This window comes from Perissodus microlepis, chromosome 14 (genome assembly GCF_051167445.1).
Source record: "Perissodus microlepis isolate ML-2025 ecotype Zambia chromosome 14, ASM5116744v1, whole genome shotgun sequence".
NCBI lineage: Eukaryota > Metazoa > Chordata > Actinopteri > Cichliformes > Cichlidae > Perissodus > Perissodus microlepis.
The window spans coordinates 6494813-6519100 of NC_140474.1; the positions used below are offsets into that span (position 1 = coordinate 6494813).

The 24288-nt window shown below is 41.1% G+C and overlaps 1 protein-coding gene across 8 annotated transcripts in view; it reads right to left on the bottom strand.

Annotated features, from left to right (window-relative positions):
• The window catches only part of ryr1b (ryanodine receptor 1b (skeletal)), a 76457-nt gene that overhangs the window by 35301 nt on the left and 16868 nt on the right, over positions 1–24288 (bottom strand). For all 8 annotated transcript variants that reach the window (XM_084949839.1, XM_084949834.1, XM_084949837.1 and 5 more), the window contains 57 exons: positions 24078–24242; positions 22535–22656; positions 22248–22434; positions 21945–22080; positions 21759–21854; positions 21247–21365; positions 20483–20616; positions 19923–20164; positions 19645–19837; positions 18816–19032; positions 18635–18739; positions 18291–18394; positions 18110–18193; positions 17861–18020; positions 17572–17719; positions 17239–17444; positions 16709–16883; positions 16359–16567; positions 15933–16279; positions 15517–15652; positions 15214–15374; positions 14302–14464; positions 14123–14209; positions 13384–13610; positions 12575–13019; positions 11928–12491; positions 11585–11785; positions 11132–11240; positions 10898–11044; positions 10504–10777; positions 10244–10361; positions 10003–10135; positions 9688–9782; positions 9468–9603; positions 9200–9383; positions 8949–9060; positions 8707–8827; positions 8440–8609; positions 8038–8258; positions 7701–7791; positions 7478–7618; positions 7224–7387; positions 4100–4178; positions 3932–4021; positions 3552–3704; positions 3281–3358; positions 3097–3172; positions 2889–3012; positions 2679–2794; positions 2492–2559; positions 2173–2294; positions 1852–1901; positions 1034–1094; positions 796–922; positions 593–701; positions 416–497; positions 101–231 (listed from right to left, as the gene is read on the bottom strand). In XM_084949839.1, coding sequence (XP_084805965.1) covers positions 101–231; positions 416–497; positions 593–701; positions 796–922; positions 1034–1094; positions 1852–1901; positions 2173–2294; positions 2492–2559; positions 2679–2794; positions 2889–3012; positions 3097–3172; positions 3281–3358; positions 3552–3704; positions 3932–4021; positions 4100–4178; positions 7224–7387; positions 7478–7618; positions 7701–7791; positions 8038–8258; positions 8440–8609; positions 8707–8827; positions 8949–9060; positions 9200–9383; positions 9468–9603; positions 9688–9782; positions 10003–10135; positions 10244–10361; positions 10504–10777; positions 10898–11044; positions 11132–11240; positions 11585–11785; positions 11928–12491; positions 12575–13019; positions 13384–13610; positions 14123–14209; positions 14302–14464; positions 15214–15374; positions 15517–15652; positions 15933–16279; positions 16359–16567; positions 16709–16883; positions 17239–17444; positions 17572–17719; positions 17861–18020; positions 18110–18193; positions 18291–18394; positions 18635–18739; positions 18816–19032; positions 19645–19837; positions 19923–20164; positions 20483–20616; positions 21247–21365; positions 21759–21854; positions 21945–22080; positions 22248–22434; positions 22535–22656; positions 24078–24242 — 8815 coding nt within the window. The remainder of the gene's footprint in view (positions 1–100; positions 232–415; positions 498–592; positions 702–795; positions 923–1033; positions 1095–1851; positions 1902–2172; positions 2295–2491; positions 2560–2678; positions 2795–2888; positions 3013–3096; positions 3173–3280; positions 3359–3551; positions 3705–3931; positions 4022–4099; positions 4179–7223; positions 7388–7477; positions 7619–7700; positions 7792–8037; positions 8259–8439; positions 8610–8706; positions 8828–8948; positions 9061–9199; positions 9384–9467; positions 9604–9687; positions 9783–10002; positions 10136–10243; positions 10362–10503; positions 10778–10897; positions 11045–11131; positions 11241–11584; positions 11786–11927; positions 12492–12574; positions 13020–13383; positions 13611–14122; positions 14210–14301; positions 14465–15213; positions 15375–15516; positions 15653–15932; positions 16280–16358; positions 16568–16708; positions 16884–17238; positions 17445–17571; positions 17720–17860; positions 18021–18109; positions 18194–18290; positions 18395–18634; positions 18740–18815; positions 19033–19644; positions 19838–19922; positions 20165–20482; positions 20617–21246; positions 21366–21758; positions 21855–21944; positions 22081–22247; positions 22435–22534; positions 22657–24077; positions 24243–24288) is intronic.

A 24288-nucleotide genomic window follows, 5' to 3' on the forward strand; every position in this document is an offset into this window, starting at 1 on the left:
CGAGTGAAATCACATGAAAAATAACTCAGCATGAACACTATCTAATAGTTTGAAGCATGTAAAATGAATCATAAAGGTGAAAGAAGACAGCAAAACTCACTCGCTCTCTCTCTAGGAGTCTTGGTCGTGTAAACAGAAAATGAGTTGAATTCATTTAGCACTGGTTCAAGAAAGGCTACCGGCATAGCAGCTGCTAAGTGGGCCAAACACTCGCCAAGAGCTGGTCGCTGTCTGCAAAGGAAGGAAAAAACACGCATACTCATAAGATGTCTGTATGAAATAACACATGCAAAATCAACCTTTGAAAGAATACATGCACATAAAGAAAAATAAATGTTTCTTGTTATGATATCTGATATATAATGAAAAAAGTAAAACTAGTTCCAGGCTTTTTTTAGACCATGTCTCTACTCACTTCTCCACATGTGGAGTCTTCACAGTGCCCAAAGAGTAGATGCTGCACATTAGACGATAGCAGGATATCTGCAAGTCGTCCACTGAGAATGTCGAGAAGAGACTTCATTAGCTCTGAGTTGGTCCAGAGTAACAAGTCATTAATGGTTAATTTAAAGGACAAAAGCATTCTACTTACTCATGACATCATCACCAAACTGGTGTTGGGCAATGTGGTCAAACAGTGAAGTGAGGACTGGCAGCAGGGCAGTGGTGGTGTAGTTGATATTCTGTGCGACACCCTTAACCTGTAAACAACACACAAATACAGATTTCAGTTCACAAGAAAAACATGAACACATTTGTTTAGTGAGCAAAAAAAAAAAGAAAACCCTCTCTGACCTGGTTTCGACTGGACACCTTGCCCAGTTTCAGATTTTCAACCATCTTCTCAATGTCATCCGCAGCACTCTCAAAGAACTGACGCAGGCCAGCTTTCACAATCTCAGGGCCTGATTTCATAACAGTCCTTAAAGAATACACAGAGAAAAAGTTTTTCTAAAAATCTCAGACAGTTTGTTTCTATTTTCTCTTTGCTTGTGGAGCAATAGGGATGTTTTATGGGTATATTGTGATCTACCTGGCATCCAGTGATCGTGAGAGAATGTGCAGGCAGTTTACCACTGCAGGGGCATCCGTTCCTGAAAACATAACAAAAAAGGTGCATTGTCAGTGCTATCCTTCAGCTCTACAAGAGCCCAAATTACTGCAAATGCCACAATTAGCTCTAAACCTTGTATACAGTTTGTTGGGAAACATTGAGCAAACTCACAATTACATTACAACGGTAAAGTCTGAATCTTCTGAATCACAAATGTTAAATACATAGCTGAAACAACAATAATTATTATTTAAGAAAAGAGCATAAAAAAGTTGCTAAAAAACAGTTTCTTAAGTGCAATGCCACCATCACAGAGTTTTATTTAGGCACGTTTAAAGTGGAAGATCATATTGTGCTGGTGAGACAAGCTCACCTGTCCACTGGCCATGTAACAATGACAGTCTACTTAAGACATATGGTGGTGAAGGGGAGTAAAATGACAACAAAGCATTCATTGTCTCATATAAGCCAGGATGATAACACACGACAAAGCTGCAGTACAGTACCAGTGGATATCTGACGCCGTCACAGACATTCATGCTAACTTTGTGGATACCTTTTAAATCAAAGAAACTACAGCAAACATTAAAGCCAAGCAAAAGCTGAGCTAAAGACAGAGAAGAGAAGAACTGGTAAGTTCGGAGGAGGTAACGATGATTTATTAGTTTGATTAGTATGTAAAGTAAAGGTAGGGAGGAGGAAGAAGCAAAAAAATAAAACGCTGTAATAAAGAGAAATTACACAGGAAAACAAATACAGAGATGGTGACAGGGCATGACATCATGCAATTTCCTTACCAAAAAGAGATACTCTGTGCCTCACCAAAGCAGCCAACTTACAGAAGATACTGAGGTAGGAGGAGAAAAGAGGAAGGGAGAGAGGAAGGGAGTATAGTAAGGGGAAACAAGGCAGGAAAAATGTTTGAAGTACACATAAAGCAAAAGGAAAGTAAAGGAGATCATGGATATCACACAACAGGAGAAAGATGGAGGGACATGGAAGGAGAGGACAGATACTATCACACTGTCCGAGAGGGAAAGGAAATGGCAATTTTTTCAGGACACATAATTCAAGGTAAGATTGATTTTTTTAAAAATATATGGTTTTATGACACACACCTCGCAATCATCTCCTTCTCTTTATTTGAGGAATGTCCTCCACTGCCCAATACTTTGGCAGGAGTGGAGAGAAAGTACAGGCAGTGGTTCTTGAAGTACTGATTTACCAGCGGCAAGAGGATCTATAAAAAAGAACCCAGCATAAAATATCCAATTATAAATAGTATCTGCTTAGTAAAGCTACAGAATAAAAGGCGTTTCTTAAAATTACAAATTGTGGTAATTTTTTCAGTCCCTACAAACTTCAGCACAGGATTTTGTTACAACTATCATCCTCTGACATCCACGGAAAAAAAGTACGACGAATAAAGAAGCTCACCTTGGCAAAGAATTTGATTTCTTGTTCGTGTGGTGACTTTTCCACTCTACCGCTGCTAACTACAGCCTCTGTTAGAAAAAGTAAAAATACAAAATAATAATTAAACCCCTTCTGACTTTAGTTCTGGTCTAAACAGCAGTGCACACAGTATAAGTACAAGAATCATCTATGTGTTCAATCACAGTACCAAGATGAGCGATGAATTCCTGGGCAATGTCCATCCATTTAAGAAGCTTCTGAAGGAAGCCATAAGCAAAACGCTTTTCAATGGAGGAGATGTCCTGTTCCATATCCTTTAGACCTCTAGGAGTGGAAAAAAAAGATGGAGGAAATATGAAAGGAGTTGAAAGAGAAAAACGGATAGCTCTAATATTAAACTCTGAGAGCTCTAGCTTACCTCGTCACAGCGTATCCATTAAGCTGGAGGAACTTGAGCAGGTCCTGGGCTTTCTCCCTGTCTCTGGCCTTCTCCTTAGCCGTCAATGTGTCATAAGGCACAAGCAAAGGATGAGTACCACCACCTAGCAAGGGCACAAGTCATTTTTTAAATCAACATATCATTAAAAAGAAAACTCCCAGTTTACTGTAATAAAAACTACTCTTGCCTTTGGACTGTAGCTCCAACTTCTTCTTCCTGCCCCAGGTGTTGTGATAGTTTTCTGCTAGCTGTTCAGCCATAGACTATGTGGAAAGAAAAAATAATAATTATTCTACCTAGTTCTTCAAAGGTATGTGAGCAACTTGTGTGATCTATAAATGCTGGGGAAAATCTGACCAGAAGAGACATACTTGCAGCTCTCTGGAGAGGGCCATTCCTGAGATGTCTACTGGCTGAGGGCTGTATCCGTGACTCGGATCATAAGTGGCCTGAAGACAATTAAAAAAAAGATCTTGTGTGTAACAGTGTCCATGTGAAGTTTTTACTCAGTTTCTCAGTAAAAGAGAAACTCCATTGTTTCCCCAATTTAATTAGGCCAAGAGAAAATTCATTTTGCATGATCCACGAATGTTCTGTTTTTACACTTATGTAAGAACCTTGCATTCCTATATGGACTTTTACCTGAGCAGTTTGAGAGATTTTGCGCGTGGCGGTGGTGGCGGCGGCCTTTTTCTCGACTTCTCCTTCTCCATCCCTTGCTTTCTCTATGGTCCACTCCCATGCTAGCATAGCTTTGATGGATTCTTTAATGGGCCAACGATAGATCTCCTTGTCCTGAGAAAAGGAGGTAGAGGGCTTTACAATTAACAACGAAGCTATACTATGAATGCCCATAACAATAATCATGCAAAAATAGTCAAAAGGTCCATGGGTAATGAGTACTAATTAAGAAGACCTGGCATCCTCATATTTAATGGAACGCAGGGTTACTACAAAATGTTAGATACGATTAAGTGTTCAGAATTTCAAGCTTCAGACTAAAACAAGTGAAAAATCATTACCTTTTCAGAGAATGTTTTGTATGGCCGGAGCATCGGGTGAGTCTTAGCATTCTCATCTAGCACCTCTCCATACGTCCAGTTGTTCTGAATCTGAAAAATGATTTAAGCAATTATTACAAGCAATACTTTAAAAAACATTATTGCTTACATTATTCCCTTATTACTGACCTTTTCAAAAGCCCATTTATCATGAGTGTGTTCTGCATACTTGTTGATGAAAGGATCCAGTCTCTCTGGGATGATAGTGCTGAAAATTTAGTCATATTTACTGTTATTCAAATAATCTAATATCTAAACTTAACTTCAGAATGCCACTATGACTTTATAGAAATTACAGTGTAGTTTCATGTAAGATGTTTATATGTGCCTTTTCAGTTACATTCATAACTGCACTTGAAGATTTGAGCAACACTTAAACACACACACCACACTCCACAGGATGGAGTATATATACATATATATGTATATATATATATATATATATATATATATATATATATATATATACACATATACATATATATACATATATATATATATATATACACACATATACATATATATACATATATATATATAAAAAACACCCATCTCGCCCCTGCGGGCGGTTTATCCTTCAAGCTCGGGTCCTCTACCAGAGGCCTGGGAGCTTAAGGGTCCTGCGCAGTATCTTAGCTGTTCCTAGGACTGCGCTCTTCTGGACAGAGATCTCCGATGTTGTTCCTGGGATCTGCTGGAGCCACTCGCCTAGCTTGGGAGTCACCGCACCTAGTGCTCCGATTACCACGGGGACCACCGTCACCTTCACCCTCCACATCCTCTCGAGCTCTTCTCTGAGCCCTTGGTATTTCTCCAGCTTCTCGTGTTCCTTCTTCCTGATATTGCTGTCATTCGGAACCGCTACATCGATCACTACGGCCGTCTTCTTCTGTTTGTCTACCACCACTATGTCCGGTTGGTTAGCCACCACCATTTTGTCCGTCTGTATCTGAAAGTCCCACAGGATCTTAGCTCGGTCATTCTCCACCACCCTTGGGGGCATCTCCCATTTTGACCTCAGGACTTCCAGGTTATACTCGGCACAGATGTTCCTGTACACTATGCCGGCCACTTGGTTATGGCGTTCCATGTATGCCTTGCCTGCTAACATCTTGCACCCTGCTGTTATGTGCTGGATTGTCTCTGGAGCATCTTTACACAGCCTGCACCTGGGGTCTTGCCTGGTGTGATAGACCCCAGCCTCTATGGATCTTGTACTCAGAGCTTGTTCTTGTGCTGCCATGATTAGTGCCTCTGTGCTGTCTTTCAGTCCAGCTTTGTCCAGCCACTGGTAGGATTTCTGGATGTCAGCCACCTCCTCTATCTGCCGGTGGTACATACCGTGCAGGGCCCTGTCCTTCCATGATGGTTCCTCGTCTCCCTCCTCTTTCTTGGGTTTCTGCTGCCTGAGGTATTCACTGAGCACTCGGTCAGTTGGGGCCATCTTCCCAATGTATTCTTGGATGTTCGTTGTCTCATCCTGGACTGTGGTGCTGACACTCACCAGTCCCCGGCCCCCTTCCTTCCGCTTAGCGTACAGCCTCAGGGTGCTGGACTTGGGGTGAAACCCTCCATGCATGGTAAGGAGCTTTCTTGTCTTTATGTCAGTGGCTTCTATCTCCTCCTTTGGCCAGCCTATTACCCCAGCAGGGTACCTGATCACGGGCAGGGCGTAGGTGTTGATGGCCTGGATCTTGTTCTTACCGTTCAGCTGACTCCTCAGGACTTGCCTGACCCTCTGCAGGTACTTGGTGGTTGCAGCCTTTCTAGCGGCCTCTTCATGGTTCCCATTCGCCTGCGGGATCCCCAGGTACTTGTAACTGTCCTCCATGTCTGCAATGTTGCCTTCTGGTAGTTCAATCCCCTCAGTTCTGACTACCTTCCCTCTCTTCGTTACCATTCGACTACACTTCTCCAGTCCGAACGACATTCCAATGTCATTGCTGTATAGCCTGGTAGTGTGGATCAGTGAATCGATGTCTCGTTCACTCTTGGCATACAGCTTGATGTCATCCATGTACAGGAGGTGGCTGACAACTGCTCCGTTCCGTAGTCGGTATCCGTAGCCAGTCTTGTTAATGATCTCACTGAGGGGGTTCAGGCCTATGCAGAACAGCAGTGGGGACAGAGCATCTCCTTGGTAGATCCCGCACGTGATGGTGACTTGTGCTATGGGCTTGGAGTTGGCCTCTAGTGTTGTACGCCACATCCCCATTGAGTTCCTGATGAAGGCTCTTAGGGTCCTGTTGATCTTGTACAATTCTAAGCATTCCAGGATCCAGCTGTGGGGCATTGAGTCATAGGCCTTCTTGTAATCAATCCAGGCAGTGCACAGGTTGGTCAGTCTGGTCTTGCAGTCTCGGCTGACTGTTCTGTCTACCAGTAGCTGGTGTTTTGCACCTCTGGTATTCTTGCCAATCCCTTTCTGTGCCCCACTCATGTATTGACCCATGTGCCTGTTCATCTTAGCCGATATGATGCCTGACAGGAGCTTCCATGTAGTACTGAGGCAGGTTATTGGTCGGTAGTTGGATGGGACCGGTCCCTTCTTGGGGTCCTTGGGGATCAGGACCGTTCGACCTTCGGTTAGCCATTCCGGGTGTCTCTCGTTAACTAGCAGCTGGTTCATTTGTGCTGCCAGACGCTCGTGGAGTGCAGTCAGCTTCTTCAGCCAGTAGGCGTGAACCATGTCGGGCCCTATATATATATATATATATATATATATATATATATATATATATATATATATATATATATATATATACATATGTATATTTTACTGCTGAGTGACTGTCTGCTGCTCGTCAAATACATTATATTGCAATGTTGACCCTTATGGAGTGCCAGGACTGACATAATGAATTAATTAAATACACCATTAAAAAATTAATTAATTGTGGCAATAATTGATTAAAATTGGAAATAAATAAATAATTAATTAAATGTGTCACAAATATTTATTTAATCGATTATTTCCCATTTAAATGAATTGTTTTCAATTATTGACACATTTAATTAATTATTTAATGGTGTATTTAATTCATTAATTAATTCATTATGGCAGTCCTGGCGTTCCATAGACCCTGTGCTAGCTTGCATATGACAAATAAAACTGAAACTGGAAACAATCTTTAAAAAATCTATTCAAATATGTAATTATAACTATCCATCACTGACAAGGTACACGTTGACTCTCTTCCAAAAGCAATAATGCACTAAAATAACATCAAACAGTCTTTCTTTCAGTTCTCACTTGGTGGTCTCTACTGGTTTTGGATCAAAGTTGCCTTCAGCATCCACAGAGGCCTTTTTCTCAGTGTGAGAGGAGTAGCTGGCATCCACATAGTCAGGGGGGATGGCTCCAGCTATAGCACAGAGGCAGGGCATGGCAATCTTGAAGAGCTCTGCATCAAATTTCTAGAATTTAAATTCATATTAGAGAAGCCAAGTTAGTAATTCCTTAACTTAAACAATCTGCACTTATGGAAGGTTAACAACATCTCCCACCTTGTGTGCCAACGATTCGAAGATTCCCCAAAAGAGTTTTCGAGAAAGATGCAGCTCCTCCTCAGAAGTCACCCCAAAGTTCGCCCATCCATTTGGCAAGCAGTAGTACTTCCAACAGCGCTCATAGTGATTGGTCAGCAGCTGAAGCAATTCAATTAATATGTGATATAAAAATTAGATTACATAAACAAACAAACAGAACACTGTTATACAGAAGACTCACCTTGAGAGGCATCTTTGCATATTCATTGAGGATGGGTACGTCAAACACCAGCCGTCTAAGCAAATGCTGCAGCATAGAGGGTCGAAGGTATCTGTGGATATCACCGTAAGTTTAAAACTGTTTGAAAAGGCACGTTTCATCATTCACTTCAAAGTTTGTAATTTGTTGTGAATTTGCTGTTATCATTAGATCTTTCTTGTAAAAGAGATAATGTCTCAAAAACCTCCCCAGCCTGAATAAAGGTTAAACAAATAGAAAATAAAGGCTTCCTTTTCGGAGTTATTCAGCTTGCTTATTTAGCATTTGCTATACAGAGAGGGTTTTTTTAAATACTGACTTGCAGAGGGACATGAGACACTCCTCTATAACATCCCTCTGAGCCTTGGTAAGGGCTCGGCCACGAGACAGGCGATAAATTGTGTGGAGCATGGAGTCGATCATGATGGCCCGGTGGTCTGTTCCAGCAAACAATGGAGCACACTTTGTAAGAAGAGGGAGAACAGCCGAACAGAGGTAGCGGTTCAGAGCCAAGGCCATTTCAGTTGTGCTGAATGCCACCTAAAATCAGAGAAGACAAAAAACTGCTTATACTCACTGCATTACCTTAAAGACAGACCGATACATTAACTATATCAAAGGGAATCTATAGCAAATTACATCAATATGCAGACTTTGTACTGAAATCTAGAATTTACAGAAGGAAATTTTATCTGTTAGGTCTGTGCCTTTTTTTTCTCACCGTATCCAGAGAAGCTGCAGCTCTCATGTCAGGCAAGAAGCCAACCTCAAGCACATGAAGCAGGAAGTCCTGGTTATCAATACCGTACACTCTGTCAAGGAAGAGCACCATGGAGGCCTTGTGGTCTGGCACAAAACTGGCAGACATCTTGGGCTCAATAATCTGGCCATCTGTGGTTAGATAGGAAAAAAAACCTTATGAAGTAGGGCGCCACATTTTGTAAATTATTACAAAACATCCATATATCAGCACAACTTTTTATCCAACCTTTGCCATATGCTGGAATCTGCACAGGTAAGCTGATTACTCCCACCAGGTCCTCTATAGGCACCAGAGACCTCAGGATGGCCCTGATTCTTAGAGCTTCACCCTTACCCGCTTGGATCAGCTACAAATAAAAAAATTTAAGTTGTGCTATATGAAACTAACTCCTACAAATCAAACACCCACAGATCCACTCTTCCTGGAGGTTTGAGGGATAGAAATATGTTAAAAGCTGCTCTACTTACATGCATCTCTGGGGCACAGCGACCCAGCAGATCAATGAGAGCCGAGTAAAAGGACATGATGGCATTTCCCAGATGCACACGGTTCTCCTCGTGCTGTTCCTCACCACCAAACCTGCCAATCCAGATAATGTTATTTTCTATAAGAAAATTTGTTGTGCTGCTGTGAAACTACACAGTGATTTGTCTAAGCTGTTAGTTGGTGTTATTTTGTCAACAAAAATCTAATTCACTGCCACTGCGCCAGCCCTTACATGAAGCGCCTGTCTTTCTTAACAGTGGGCCCATCTCTTGCCGGATCCTCTGATATCTTGATGGCCTCCTCCATTGCGGCCAGCAGGCCATTACCACCCTCTCCTCTCAGGGCTGGGCCAAAGCACTCAGGGCGACGGATGAGCAGACGCACCACAACGGTGGCATTCTCTTCCACGCTTTCTCCTAAGGGGAGTAGGTTGTAGGAGGAGGTAAATATTAGTGGCGACTACTTACAAATCTCATCATTATATAATAATCAAAGCCAACCATTAACGAAGACAGCAAAGCGGAGGAAATCCAGGTATCTCTCTCCGCCACAAGGATTCCAGCCAATGTCAGGGTAGCCCTTAGACAAGAGCATTGGACACATCTGCAGTCCACAGCCTGCCAAGTATGTCACCACCTACCTCGTGTGAGTACCAAAAGGAGAGATTATCAGATAACAGTTCCACTATAGCCTTTTTTAAAAACATTTTTTCTCTCTAACCATTTCCAGTTCCTGCTCTTGTAAAGCCAAGGCCAGCTCGTTATTGTCAATACAGGAGGCTGCAGCCACATCCAGGGGTGTGGATCCACGCATGCCTACATAGGGATATAATCAGTGAGTTTATTCATTCATCACCTGGTATAAAGATTCCAGCACATTAAAATTCATTTAGAAACTTCTTACCTGCATGCTTCAGTGAGTTAAATTTTATTGTAATTGTTTCATGATTATTCAAAATAAAAAAGATTTAAAAATAAAATCTGTCCATAATAAGCCATACACAGAGTACGGTAAACAGTGTAACAGGGGACTCACCCAAGCCGATGCCGCTGTTCTGCAACAGGTAGCTCAGATGGTCAAACATAGAGCGCTGGTTCTGTCGGCTGATACGGCAGAAGTAACACAGGAAACGACAGCAGCTGGTCACCATTTGGGGGAATCGAATCTCCTGGGCAAGAAAAAAACAAACATTTTTCTCAGATGCATAATGTCTGATGTGTGCTGTGTTATAAATTGCAGGCCTGGAAAGCGAAAGACTTGAAGAAATCACAGTTACCTTCGAATCTCCTCCTCCACCTAACACATTGACCATCACTTCCATCACAGTCTCATGCATACCCAGAGCTCTCATCAGATTGGGGTGTTGGTAGAACACCTTGTTATTCATGATATTTCTGAAAAAAAAAAAAAACAGAAGCCATACATCAGTGTTACATTACTTAATAAAATAACATCACATGTTCTATTATTATAACTCAAAATGTAACAAACTAACTCTAAATTCCAAAGTATACACTATTTATCCCCCACACTAACCCAATGCTCTGGATCATAAGCCGCTCCTCTTCAGGACCCATCTGGACGATGAGCAGTGATCGGATCTGTCCCAAACACTCAAGTAATTCCATGGTGTCCTGAACGGACACGGCATTGATGGCATATGCTTTGGGCAGTGCTCGGATCAGCTCGCCAAGACCGTCGTACAGTCGGTGTAGAAGGCTGAACATCAGTCGCACCAGCTCAGGGTTCTGAACAAAAGACTCCTGAGCCCAGTGAATCATGGTGTGGGAGATCAGCTCCTGAAGGGTGCCTGGGTGAAATGAAGGAAGAGCGTGTTATAAACTCAATTTAACTCTTACCCTAAAGCTAAAAAGAAAATGCAGATCAGGTCCTTCAACTGTTTCACAGGTAATCTAAGTGTTAATCTTACTGGGTTTTGCTTCTTCCTCCACTTCTGGCTTTTCCTCCTCCTCCTTCTTCTTACGGAGGCTTTTAACCTTGTCTACCAGACTAACAAGTCTGCCCCTCAGTGAAGTGTCCACCTCCTCCTCCTCTGGTTCCTCCTCAATATGTATACCTATGGTTAAAATGTGACTACAGCATTAAACACCCATAAACAGCTTTTCACACCTGAAGAAATTCATAATTACACAAAAATGCTCACCACAGTGAAGCAAGAGGTCATTGTGGAATTCTGCCAGTGTTTCCCGCACGTCCTCAGGAACTGGAGAATCTTCATCCTCCAAGTGTTTGAAGTTCGTTAGCATAAGAACCTTAACAGAGAGCACATTATAGCAGCTATATCAGGATATTTTGTGTGTCTTTTGCTATAAATAGGGTTTGTTTTGTTGTCGTCTGAACAGCACATGGGAAACTTAACAGTTTATCATCAGATCTCAAGAACTAATAATTAATTCATCAAGTACATGGTTTGTACTTAATCATTAGAATTAATCTTTAAATCCTTAGATCTGATGATAAACTGTTAAGTTACACTGTTCTCAGTGTAAGTTCTTACTTTCCAAAGATGAATATCAACTAAGACATACCATCTAAATTAATTCAAACCTGGAGCCAATGAGACACATTCGTTTAGTGTGATAATATTAGTTATTACCTGGTCCTGTGGAGGCGAGCGGAACTCCCGGGTCTTGCGTGCAGTCTCAGCAGCTGACATGGTGAAAGCTCTCATTAGCTGGTTGTAACGGACACGTTGATTGCTCTTAACATCATGGACAAACTGGTCTGAGAATGCTACAATGGCTTCCACCCTGTGTCTCAGCTCGCAATCGCAGAAGTACTGCAGGAGTGTGCACATCTGAAAGAGAAAGTTGAGACAGGAACATAAGTTCTAATGCTTATAATTTAAAAAAACAATTTATGATATGAGATCCTCTGACACAATTATCCACATTGGTTGTAAAACTGTAAAGCAGTCAGAGTTTAAACATCACAATGACCTGCAGTTTGACAGACTCTGGCAGCGTCATCTGTAGCAGTCCTTCCTCCAGACCCTCGTCTTCCTCCTGTGCTTCTGCTTCTACTGCCTCTGACTCCTTCTCTTCCTCTGCTTTCTCTCCATCTACTTTTCCTCTCTTAGCCTCTTCTTTGTCCTTTTCCTCCTCTTCTCCTTCTTCCTTGGGCTCAGCCTCTTCCTCCTCACCCTCTCGTTTCTCCAGCTCTTTTAGCTCCTCCTCTTCCTCATCCCCAACCCCTTCATCCTCAAGCTCGTCTTCGGCTGCTTCTTCTGATTCCTCCTCCTTCTTTTCCTCAATTTCTCCTTCAGCAGCTCCGCCCTCTTCAGCTTCCTCCTCTTCCTTTCCACTGAAAACATTGGGATCGATCATCTTGAGAATGTGCTTGGTGTCATCATCATTGAAGATGCCCATAATAAGCAGTGTACTGATTAGCTTCAAGATTGGGACAAAGTGGAACTCTACACTGCCTCCTACTGGATCCCGCATGGCCTGGCTACCATCCAGCACAGCCTCTCGTAACATGTTAATCGCCTTTGTTTTCAGCTCCTACAGAAGCAAAATAACAAGTAAGTCAAGGTAGAAAACATTTAAGATTTTTGGTTTAATGCACCTTGTCTCCTGTTTCTTACCTGTAGAGGAAAGACAGGACTAATGGTGTACAAATCAGGGTCTGTGCCAACAAAGTTGATGGATGAGAAATGCAGCTTTGGCCGTAAGCAGGTAGTGAGACCAACACCAGGTAAGGAGTGGGCTTTTATTGCATCAGGATAGAGCTTGATGCTGAGGGTCTCTTCGGTCATGGGAACGATGAATTCCCTGTTGGTTCCCAAGCGTGCCCGTTTTGCTGATTCCAGATGAATGCTGATAAGCAGATCATAGAAGCCGCTGCGAAGAGGTCCAGGTAGGTAGGTGTTCTCAATAGCATAGAAAAGCTGGGATTCATCCACATGACTGCATAATGCATGAGCCACTCGGTTGTTCCCAAGTGCGCACACAGCACAGTAGAGCATGAGTGTATGATAGTGGAACTTCATCAGATCCTGACGCTCTGACAGCTCCAGGATATCAATACATCTGTGGAAAAAAGTCAACTTCATTGCATTGTATGCATCATATGATCATGACAAATCTTTTGTAATAACTATATGTTAATCGCTCTATATATTTACCTTCCCTTTCTTAAATCACACTCTCATGATAAAAAAATGTACTTTTTGGTTTTCAGCTCTCTTAATGCGGAAAAAAGAAAATAGCTTCTTCCTATGACATCTCTACATATATCGGGTATAACAAGTAACTGACATTTGCAATGATAAAGTTAAAAGATGTAGGGATTGCTGATCTGCTGCTATCTCAATTATTTATAGCAGGAATGTCATAAATGCTATATGAAAACTCTAAACTTAAGAGTTTTCTGCATCGACATTCTGTTTCTGACCTGTTCTCCTCTGGGATGTGCAGTGCCATCATGATGAGAGGTTCAACACACTCCACCATCCAGCCTAACCGCTCATTTACTTTGCCCACCTCTGGTTTGAGGAAGTGATTTGGCATACGACTCCAGATAACTGGAGTCAGCATCTGGACATCCAGCCTCGGGGGGCACTGAGGGACTGGATTGTTACGTTCACTGCGGAACATCGCAGCTGAGATAGGCATGATGTTCTGATATGAGAGATACAGTAGAGGTGAGTTTACTGTCATTTGAAGGAAAAAATAAATTCAACTAAATGGTAAATGGTAAATGGCCTGCATTTGTATAGCGCTTTTCTAGTCCATAGGACCCCAAAGCGCTTTACACTACATTCAGTCATTCACACATTCACACACACATTCACACACTGGCGATAGCAAGCTACATTGTAGCCACAGCTGCCCTGGGGCGCACTGACAAACTAGATTTGAAAAATACAGAAATTCAGATGTGAAGGTACAGGTAAAAAAAAAATAGTGGTTCATTTTATTAAAAACACCAAATATCATCATTAATAAATGATGGATAACATCTGGTCCAATATTAAAAGAGATAAGTAGGAGAATTACAATGCAAGATTGGACCGTGCTCCACTCCCAAAGACCACCAACGTGGGTCTGACTTACATTACCATACATTTCTAAATTGGTGACACTTTAAGAAAAAGCAGCTGCAAAAAAGAGTGAAAATCGTTCCATCTGACCTTGAGTTTGCCCAACTCTAGCTGCACCATGTTCTGACTGAACGGCTGAACGAAAACTGCAGGGAAGAGTTTGGTGTTCGGCTCCACCTGACAGAACATAGCGTTGTCACATAGTTCATCAGGATACATTTAAAGCAAAGAATAAAAAACACAGATAAATCTATTTGACCTTCCCTTACCTGGTAGAAAGTATTAATCTCCTTTCCATTTGCCGTAAAAGTCATTAGACCTGTTGCCAGATCAACAAGGCAGCCAATCACCATGTCCTCCTGGCTAAAGCGGGTCTGCTGATTGCTGACCAGGTCCCCTCCCCACACCATGTAACAATTACTGTGCTTCATGCTGCAAAGAATGAGCAAGAAACACAGCTGTAATGAAACTCACTCCAGTTAAACTCATCTGTCTCAACTGAAATACTGCAGCTGATCCAAATTCTTTACAGTAACTAACAAACCAAATAAAAGAAGTAGATGTAAGCAAAATAGAACCCTAACTAACTTTGAATTGTATTTTCTTTATTTTATTTTCTGTCATACACTGTGAATATGAATAGAGCTTCAAATAATGAGTTCAGCATATGTAAAAGCAACCTCATGATTGTATTTTGTACAAAATATGAGTTTTTTAAGAATAAGAAATTGACTTTTTGCAGCAGCCTGGCGAGGAGCAGCAAGTCATGCAAAAGTGGGCAATTAGCATGAGGGGGTCTTAAATAGACACGAGCTTAAACAGATAATGAACTGAGAGGCTGCATCTCAAAGTAAGAAAGATCCATAATTTTTTTTTCACTGTAAATCATGTAAAGCTGCTCTAATGAAGTCCCAGAACAAAAATATGGAGCTGGAAATAAGCTTGATGGGTCCCTTTATTCATTTAGGTGCAATGCCAAATTAATATGAAGGCATATTTAATTTGTAATTTCTTAGTGTTGTTTGTCTTTACTTCCACAGCATTTAAATAAACAAATCTAGCCTAAATGTCATTAGATTAAATTAAGATTAAATAAATAATACATAAAAAAATATATATTTATAAGTTTTCCTCAATGCTTGGCCAGCAATAATAAAAATTTATGCACGAAAAAAACTAACCTGTCATGTATGTTGCCTCTGTCATCTCCCACTGTGACAGTGACACTGCGGACCTTGGAGAGGTCAAAGTTTTGATCATACATGTGGTAATCAGGAGTGACCCAGCCAACCCAAACACCAGACGGCTCCTGCCCAGCAAAGATCCTCACAGAGTAGTAATACTAAAGACGGGGGGGGGGGGAAGAAGAAATCATATTATTTTATTATCTACAGATTACATGAAAACTTAAAGCCATCATTCAAATTGACAAAATCTCAGGTAATAATATGTGTAACTGTAGCAAATAATAATGTGAATCTCACAGTGGTGGTATTTTGGATGATCTCAGGATCATCTCTGTCATCAGGGACCACGTCTTCCACCAAACGTGGCACCGTTGGAGGAGCAGGAGGAGGGGCAAGAGGTGTCATGGCTGCCTTCTTGGCTTTGGAGAAAAATCTGTTTTACACGGAAGATAAATAACATTTGGAATTAGTGTTTTTTTTAAAGGCTTCTAACTGCTTTATAGTTTCAGTGGATTTCATTCTAAAAGAACAAGCCAAATATCACAACTTCAGTTATTGGTATGTAGCACAAATATTCGTAAAATCAAACAAAACAAATAAATAGAATAAAACAGAAGTTGATTGAGATTGTTCTGTTTAATTTATATTAAACCAGCAACCATAACAGTCCAGAATATTTTCATTATTTTGCAGTGACAAACTGACAAACTTACCCTTTTTTCTTTCCCTTTTCTGACATTGTGTCCTTCTCATTTTCCACGGAGATCTCCTTAGGCACAGAGGGGTCCTTCTTGTCCTCTTCCTGCTCCTTGCGACTGGCAGACTTTTTCAAAACTTCAAACTCTGAGTCAGGTTCTACCACTGCGACTTCCTCCTCAGGTATAGTAAGGGCACGGGTGAGAGGGGTGGTACCTGCCGGGATCTTAAAGGTCTCATGGAACTGCACAGGCATGCTGAGTCTAAGGAACATCATATCAGTGTTGGCATTCTGCGACCCAAACGTCTTGTGCGTCAGCTTCAGACAGGGGGGGCTGTCCACGGTCCCGTCAACACGGGAGACCTAGGAGACAAAAATAAAGAAATCACTCATTTTGAAGTTCTAACTTTATTAAACTTTACACATGTCTCTGAATAGTTACCTCAATATGGTTGTGATCAGCAGGCACAGGCCCAAACTGGGGCAAACTTTTACTGAACCACATGGTGATGTCTCGCTTCATATTGATGGCAAAAGGTTCAAATCCTTCCTGCAGGCCACAAATGGCAAAATAGCGCAGGCTGCTGACATTTTGACCAAGATTAATCCTTCCAACCTGAGATAGACCCAGGGTACACACTGGAATAAAACCTGATGGGTAGCATGAAAGGGAAGAAATTAGTTAATAGTTTTTTCAAGCTGCTGCTTATAATGCAAACTGGCAAAAAATAAAGCACCACTAACTTTTAGTTATTGGTGCTAATGCTGGTACTATAAAAAAACAGTTCTCACCATCCCCAATTTCAATATCTTTGAAAGCCATCTCTGAGCCTGAGTCACTGATCAACATTTCTCCATTGAGCGTGAACATGATGTTCATCTCAGTCAGGTCTATCATACAGCCAACGACATCACCAGACTGCCACTGGCGGCCAAATGGTTCATTGCCAATATGCCATCGCTGGGCCTGGAAGAGGTTACAACAAATAAAATATTACTTATTTCCACAAAAACAGAGACATCATTTCCACCAGCTACAGTGTGCTACAGTAACCTTTTTTAGCTACTGACTAATACATCTTGCCTCAGGTTTACGATACCTTGACCTTCTCCTAGCTATACAAAAATAATAAAGATAGTTTTTCTATTCCTACAACTTAAAGAACTTCCCTCCTCAAAATTCAATATTTCTAATAGTTTGAGATCCACGTCACCCATTCAAAAAGATGTGAATGATTTAGAAAACATTTACACAATATAATTTTTGATAGACCAAGTTAACAAGTCTAAATTCGATTTGTAATGTTACCCTAGTGACTAACCTTATTGCCATTAAAGACGTAGGCCAATTCATCTGCTCCCAGTTCAGTGTCAGAGTGGACATTAGGACGTGCCCAGCCCACTCTCATCTCCCCCGTTGAGACTGCCTCAAACTCAAAGTACCACTTTCCTTGGGTGACAGCATACGACTTCTCTGCCCTGAAGATTCGCACCTTGTCCCCACGGGTGTTCTCAAGGCCATGGCCAGCTGCAGCGAAAGAGGGAAAACATGACAGATAAGAATAAGAAAGACAAAAATGCTGAACAAAAAAAAAGGTGGTGTAAAAAAGCTACTGTGCATTTAATCAGCGAACACATGAGGAAAGATGACTTACTGCTCTCCTGATCTGGAGGCTCAATGTTGTAGCCATAGCCAATGAGTGTACGGACAGCGTTGTTAACACTGTCTCGGTTGGTTTTCTTAGTTCTCTCATCCAGCAGGTTGTAAGGTACCAGACGAGGGTTACGCTTATTAACAATGTCCTGAAAAGTGTACAAAATGCAGCTTTATATAGAAAATAAAAAAATATGCAATGCATGTGATTGTAAGTGATTGATTGTGTACTTTAAGACGGACAATCCACCAATAAATAAAAGATCCACTAAGGATTGGGAAATCATCACCTGGACAATGCTGTAGGTCCATCCTTGCCGTACTCGGTCCCTCGCCCAAACATTATGCCCATTTTCTGCCAGTTTTTCTACAAGCTGATTCTGGTTTGGTGTCAGCTTGACATGGTTGAGATCAAGCGGGGCAGGCTTGTATCCGTTGCTCATCACATAGCTAACAGAAAGATATGGTTACATTTAGATCTGCATAGTTAAAGTATAAAATTATGACGAAACAATAAGAAATATCTTTTGTTTTCATACGTCTTGGGAAGCTTGATTTTCTTTAGATTCTCCTCCGCTTTCTCATCACCCATACCAACATGGCAACCCAGTGCTAGGAGAGTCCTGTGGGATAATAAAGTAAAGACACAAGTTCACCAATAATGGGACATAAACGTTTTCCTCTGACCTTTAAATCTCTCAAATCTAACCTGCTACTCACTTGAGAGTCTCAGCAGACATCTGCAGATTGTAGTTCTTCTCTGGTTCAGGCAGACTTTGGAAGTCCACCAGACAGGGGTGGAGTTTCTTGTTGTCATCCCTAAACTGGAGGGAAAAATCATAGTTTTTTACCCACAGTGGTAAATATATTATATATGTATATGTTAGTTCATGCTTTTTTTTGCTTGTATAAAGCATTTTGAAGCAAAGGTAACATTTTGAAGCATTTCTAACAGTCATATTAACTTTTAACAGTTAAAAGCTCTAAACCACTTAAAGCTCATGTTGTCAAACCGCTAATCTCGTATAGTTGCATTTGTTCTGCAGTGCTGACACCATACTCACAATCCCGTAGGTCCAGCCCTGCTCAATACGAGTGATAGCCCAGAGTTCGTGAATATTCTCTGCCAGTTTTTCTCGGATACGTTCCAAGTGGGGTGGCAAGACAATCTATAAAGCAAAGGAAAGTCAGAAAACGAAAAGAAACAAAGACATCGAATACTGATTTTAGCTGAGGGGATTTTACCTGAATTGTGTCCACAGGGCAGGGGGTGAAAGATGTGTGAGTGAGGGACAGAGTAGGACCCAGAAGATTGCGCACACCATTAAAGTCATGCTTGTACTCCTTGATATGTTCAATACGCATCCTCTCTCTAGGCAACAAAGCCTCGTAGCATGGCGCATAACCAGGCGGGGGCATGAATTTAAAGTCCCCATGGCGACCACCGAGGAGGAACCGAGCCCTAAGGGGACAAAAACCAAGTGAGTCCAAGTCTTTATCTATACGACAGAGGTTTATATACTACTAAACTCCTTTATGACAATGGTTCATTGATCTTTAGAAAACTCATAATAAAGAAAAAATTGATTTTATTTCTGTGCCAGTTCCTGAGCCTGTGTTTCCCTTCTTGTACTCATCAGTCAATGATGCATAAGCCCCATCTCAGCACTCTAAAGATTTATTACAGACAAATCCTGTAAGAGCTTTTAAGTGACAGGACTCTGAAGATTTTAAAGCTATTATTTGGGAGATTAGACAATAATCTAAAGAAATAAAAGAAAAATAATAATTATTAAAAATATAAAACTGGAGAAATTCTGAAATATAGTGCAATAATAATTCTTTTGCTACTTCCCCATTGTATATTATTACACCAATAGTCCAATAATTGAAATTAAATTACAATTTAAAAGGTGACAAACTCATGAAAAACCATTAAATTAGCTTCTGCTTGCATAATTGCATTGCATCAACATGTATCACATTAATTTGCTGGTGTACTAGACCATTAATCAACAAAATACAAGTAAATAGTGAAACAGAGGATTATGCTTTATTTGTATGTTAAACTTACTTGACCCCAGCAGAAAAGCTAATGACGGGAAAGAAGAGGCCATCAACATTAAAGTTTTCAAACATTCCCTGAACTGGGTGGCCATTAATACGGAAGGAGATACTGGGCACACTGAGATCCAGACAGCAGCTTACAACATCATCGGCAGCCAGTGTATGTGCACTGGGCGAAGCCACCTGCCGGGCCACAGTACCTGAATAGTAGAGCAGGTAGTGAAGATGTTGTATTGGTTACAAGAGATTGTAAATCTTCTTTTAAAGAATTTAAGGAAATCTTACCTGACCACAGATGCAGTCCATCAAAGCCATATGAGTAGAGGTCATCTCCCACACCATTACCACCCCAGCCTTCTCCTCCTCCAGGATAGGGGCTATAACCTTCAGTCAAAGCCCAGCCTACCCGCAGGTGACTCGCCTGTGCTGTCACAAAGGCTTCGACGTGGTCTACCATCACCTCATAGTACCACTTCTTATACTGTGTTGACCCCTCACATGTACCCAAGAAGATGTTGGGCCTTACACTGAGTACAGAGGAGAAAGTACATTAGCATTAACTTTTATAGACAACAAAACTAACAACGTGGAAATATTGCAAAACAATGTATATTTGGACACTTGTGCACCTTTATTTCTGCAATATCCCAGAAACATTAGTGTTAATACTTGTGTCCTTTTATATTTATATTTATCTAATTGTATCTCTATTTCTACACTTCTTTTTATGCTATTCCTTTATTGTCTGTTGTATTTATGCTGCTATGATGACTCAGTTTCCCTCTGGGATTAATGAAGTTTCCCCGATTCTGATTTTGAAAACAACTTAACAGTAGTTCAAGTACCTGGTGACATAGTTTACAATGCTGGTCTGTAGCAAGAGGTCACGACCTGGAAGTAGATTTTCAGTGATGAGGTTCTGGTTGGACCTCACAGCTACACCATTACACACACAAAGAGAGCGCAAGACATCCAACACCTAAAGGTAGAAGCATAAACACTTTTATTAACTTAATTATCACTGGATTATCCGCTGGTTAAGATGACTAAAAACAGAACAGCAAGAACAAAAAGGATTTTTATGAGTCAGATTCATTCAGACATTCAGGACTGTCTTTACATTATGAGATAAACAGAAGAACTGCTGCCCATGACAGGAGAGAGACAGACACCAGCTAGCTACCACCAACAGGTAAAAATATATTTGCCTGGATTTTGTCTTTGCTTTCTACTTTTTTTTCTTCACCAGTTTATAGATCTTCTAACTGATGTGATGGGCCACCAATACCTCCTCCACAGGAGATACTGGTAAGAGGAGATAAACTAGTGTCTCCAAAGCACTTTAGCACTGATGTAAAATCAAGCAAACAGGCAGTCCTTCATGCACACACTAATTTCAAAAAGTGCACAGTGAGAAAGGATGTCGTGTCTGTGTGTCTACAGACATGCATCTAAATCTTGCATATTTTGATTACATCTGCAAATCCTGACAAGAAACAACAGCGAAACAGATTTAACGTGTTAATGGGAAAATATTCAAATATGAGTGCATATCATATGGAGCTAATTTATTTTCCCTTTCAGTTCCTGGCAGTGAAATATAGCCTACCTTATGGTTCCTTCCATGTTTGTCCAAGAGAGAGATGATGGATTTGATGTGGTTCTCCTGGATGATGTTCAGAACCTCGGGGCTTTCAATTAAGACACAGTACAGCACCTCAAGAATACCTAAAAAAAAGGAAAAGGGTTCACATACTGGTAATATTTAAATAATATACAGTCTTCAGGCTAGCTGCTGGCTGGCAGAGATTTGCGTCTTCAAAACTGCTGGGTTTTTATCTTGCAGTATAAAACAACTTGATGTGAATTTTTAACCAACTCCTGATCTAGACTGGATGTACTGAATGTAAGGAGACTTGTGTATTTCAGTTATATTGTACTGTATCAAAGGTGTTATTAATCTGAGGATTTTCTAAGTGGAAATAACAAACAACACCCTAGGGCTTAATGCATTAAGCTGTGCCAATTATAAACAGTAGATCCTGCCAAGCCAATTAGTCGAAACACTTGTAATTTGTGGGTGGTGGATGTACGACTGAATGAGTAAGGTGCATTCCAAACCTGAGGAGGCCTCCAGACGGTCCAGCTTGCTGACCAACCAGTCGAGATTGTCACAGAACAATGCACAATTTGATCGGTTACCCCTGATCAGAGAAGCTGTGCAGTGGAGACACAGAGACAAATCATTTTTTCTTTATTCAGCAGAGACCACATGTAATTTGCAGTTTGTGTTTTCAGAGGTCGTACCCAGCAGCTCATAAAGGAGGTTGACAATCTCCTTCCAGGACTCAGCAGCCTCCTCTCCCGCAAATTCAGAAAAGTGGGCAGCAGTGTTGTATACGTTCAGGCGGTCAATGCACTCCAGCACAATGGTTATCATTCCCTGGGGTTGAAAACAAAAACAAAAGGATCAGGATTCATAATAATAACCTGAGAGTTTAGGTCATGTTCACATCCATTTAAACTTATTTTGTATAAAAAAGAATATTCCCCTTTATTCTGAATATAACACTGAAATTATTTAGGTTTTCATGGCAGCATGCTGATTACCTCCTCCTGGAAGAGGTTCTGCTGGTTGCGGAGAGAGCGGAGCTTGGTCTGTTTCTCTTCGTGTTCCAGTTCCTCCTCAGGTGGGCGAAAGTAGAAGATGAGATCCTGAAGAGAGAGGATGACCGACTCCAGAGGAAGTGATCCTGTCCCTGGTGACTTGTTCTTCCCACTGAGGGAGTCCAATCCGCTGAAAGAACAAATAAAATTTAATAATATGTTTATATGACTGCATCCTGCTGCAAAAAAGAGTTTCCACTCATCCACATTTTGAAAACATATAAACTTACTTGATGAACTGCCTGAAGAGGCCTGTGGTGCTGTAAATCATACGAGCAGCCTGTGACTCTTCAGTCTGAGAGCGGGACACAGTCAAGGCATCGTCCATATGGCCCTCTTGGTGCAGAATAACCTGAAAACACAGACAACAAATTACCACATGACACTGCTATTATTTTCCATTGGTGGTACTTATGTAGGAAAAAAGATTTAAGAACCTTAAAAAGGTTTGCCATTATCAATATTTGCTTATTTTCACATTGAACATTAAAGCACACAGATGCAGGTAAACAATACTAAAATCTGACAAATGTCTGGACTGCAGACAAGCCAGCACCCTGACTCTTCTGCATTGATGGTGCTTTTCCAGATTACAAGCTGTGAATATGCAGTAAAGTAGCTCCATATCATCAAAGATCCAGCCTTTCTAACTGTGTGGTGATAACAAGAAATATCTTCCACAAGCTAAATTAATCCAGATGTGGAATCCAGGTTTTACAAGAATTTTCAATTTTGATTCGTCCACAGAATAGTCTACCACTTTACCCCAGTCCATTTTAAATGGCCCAGAGAAGATGGCAGTGTTTGTGGATCATGTTCACATGTAGCTTCTTCTTCGTATAATAGATCTTTAACCTGATTTCTGGAAATGTTCCTGAGCTGAGCCTATGCACTGATTTCTATGGCAGAATCATGTCTGTTTTTAATGCTGTGCTGCCCAAGGGCCCAAACATAACAGTCATCCAGTACTGATTTTTGGTTTTATCCAGTGTGCACAGATTTCTCCAAATTCTTGGGATCTTTTGATGATATTATGTACTGGGTGTTTGGTATGCAACAACCACAACTGAGAGCAGGAAGGCAGCCCAGGGGGTAATTAGCACTGCCCAAAACAATCATTGGCTGCCCTCTCCCACCCCTGGAGGCCATTGCTAGATCCTCCTGTCTAAGGAAAACCAGGGCCATCACAGGTGACCCCTTGCACCCCGCACTCCACCTGTTTGACATCACTGCCCTCTTGTTGACGCCTCAGGTCAATCAGGTCCCACACCTCTAGGCTCACAACAGTTGGTGTGGAGCACCCACAATTTCATTGCACATTTACAATGACAATAAATGGCTATTCTATTCTTTACATTCTATTCTGTGCTGAGGATGATGAAACATTCAATATATTCACAATTTTAAGTTTAGGAAAGTTTTTTTGCAGATTGGTCATTCTGTATCTCTGATACAGATGCTCTTTGACCTGTTGTCAGTTAACATCAGGTGCAAAATGTTAATTTAGCTGTTTCTTTTTCAAAGTAATTACTTTTCCAACCTTTTGTTTTCCACCTGCCAAATCTTTTGAGGCGTGCTGTTATCATCAAATTCAAAATGAGCTCATATTGTTCTTAAAATAACTAGACATTTGACATGTTTTCTGTGTTCTACTGTGAATGAAATATTTTTATATTTGCTAATTATCATGTTTTTATTAATCTTTTACACAGTGTGACAACTTTTTCAGAATTGGGTTTGTATCTCACTTTTATTCCCAGGATAGATCATTACCTTCCTTTTCATCATTCCCAAACGAGCAGCTTTAGCATCCAGGGCAGCATATGTGAGCCACAGGCCTGTAGACACATGCTGGACAAAGCACATGGACTCTCCATACTTAATCTCTGGAATGCCCATCCCCTCAACATCACGCTTCTGAGCCACCTCCACCTTCTCCTGCTCGGGGGGAGAAAAGGACAGTACGTGAGAAAAAAACTGAAGT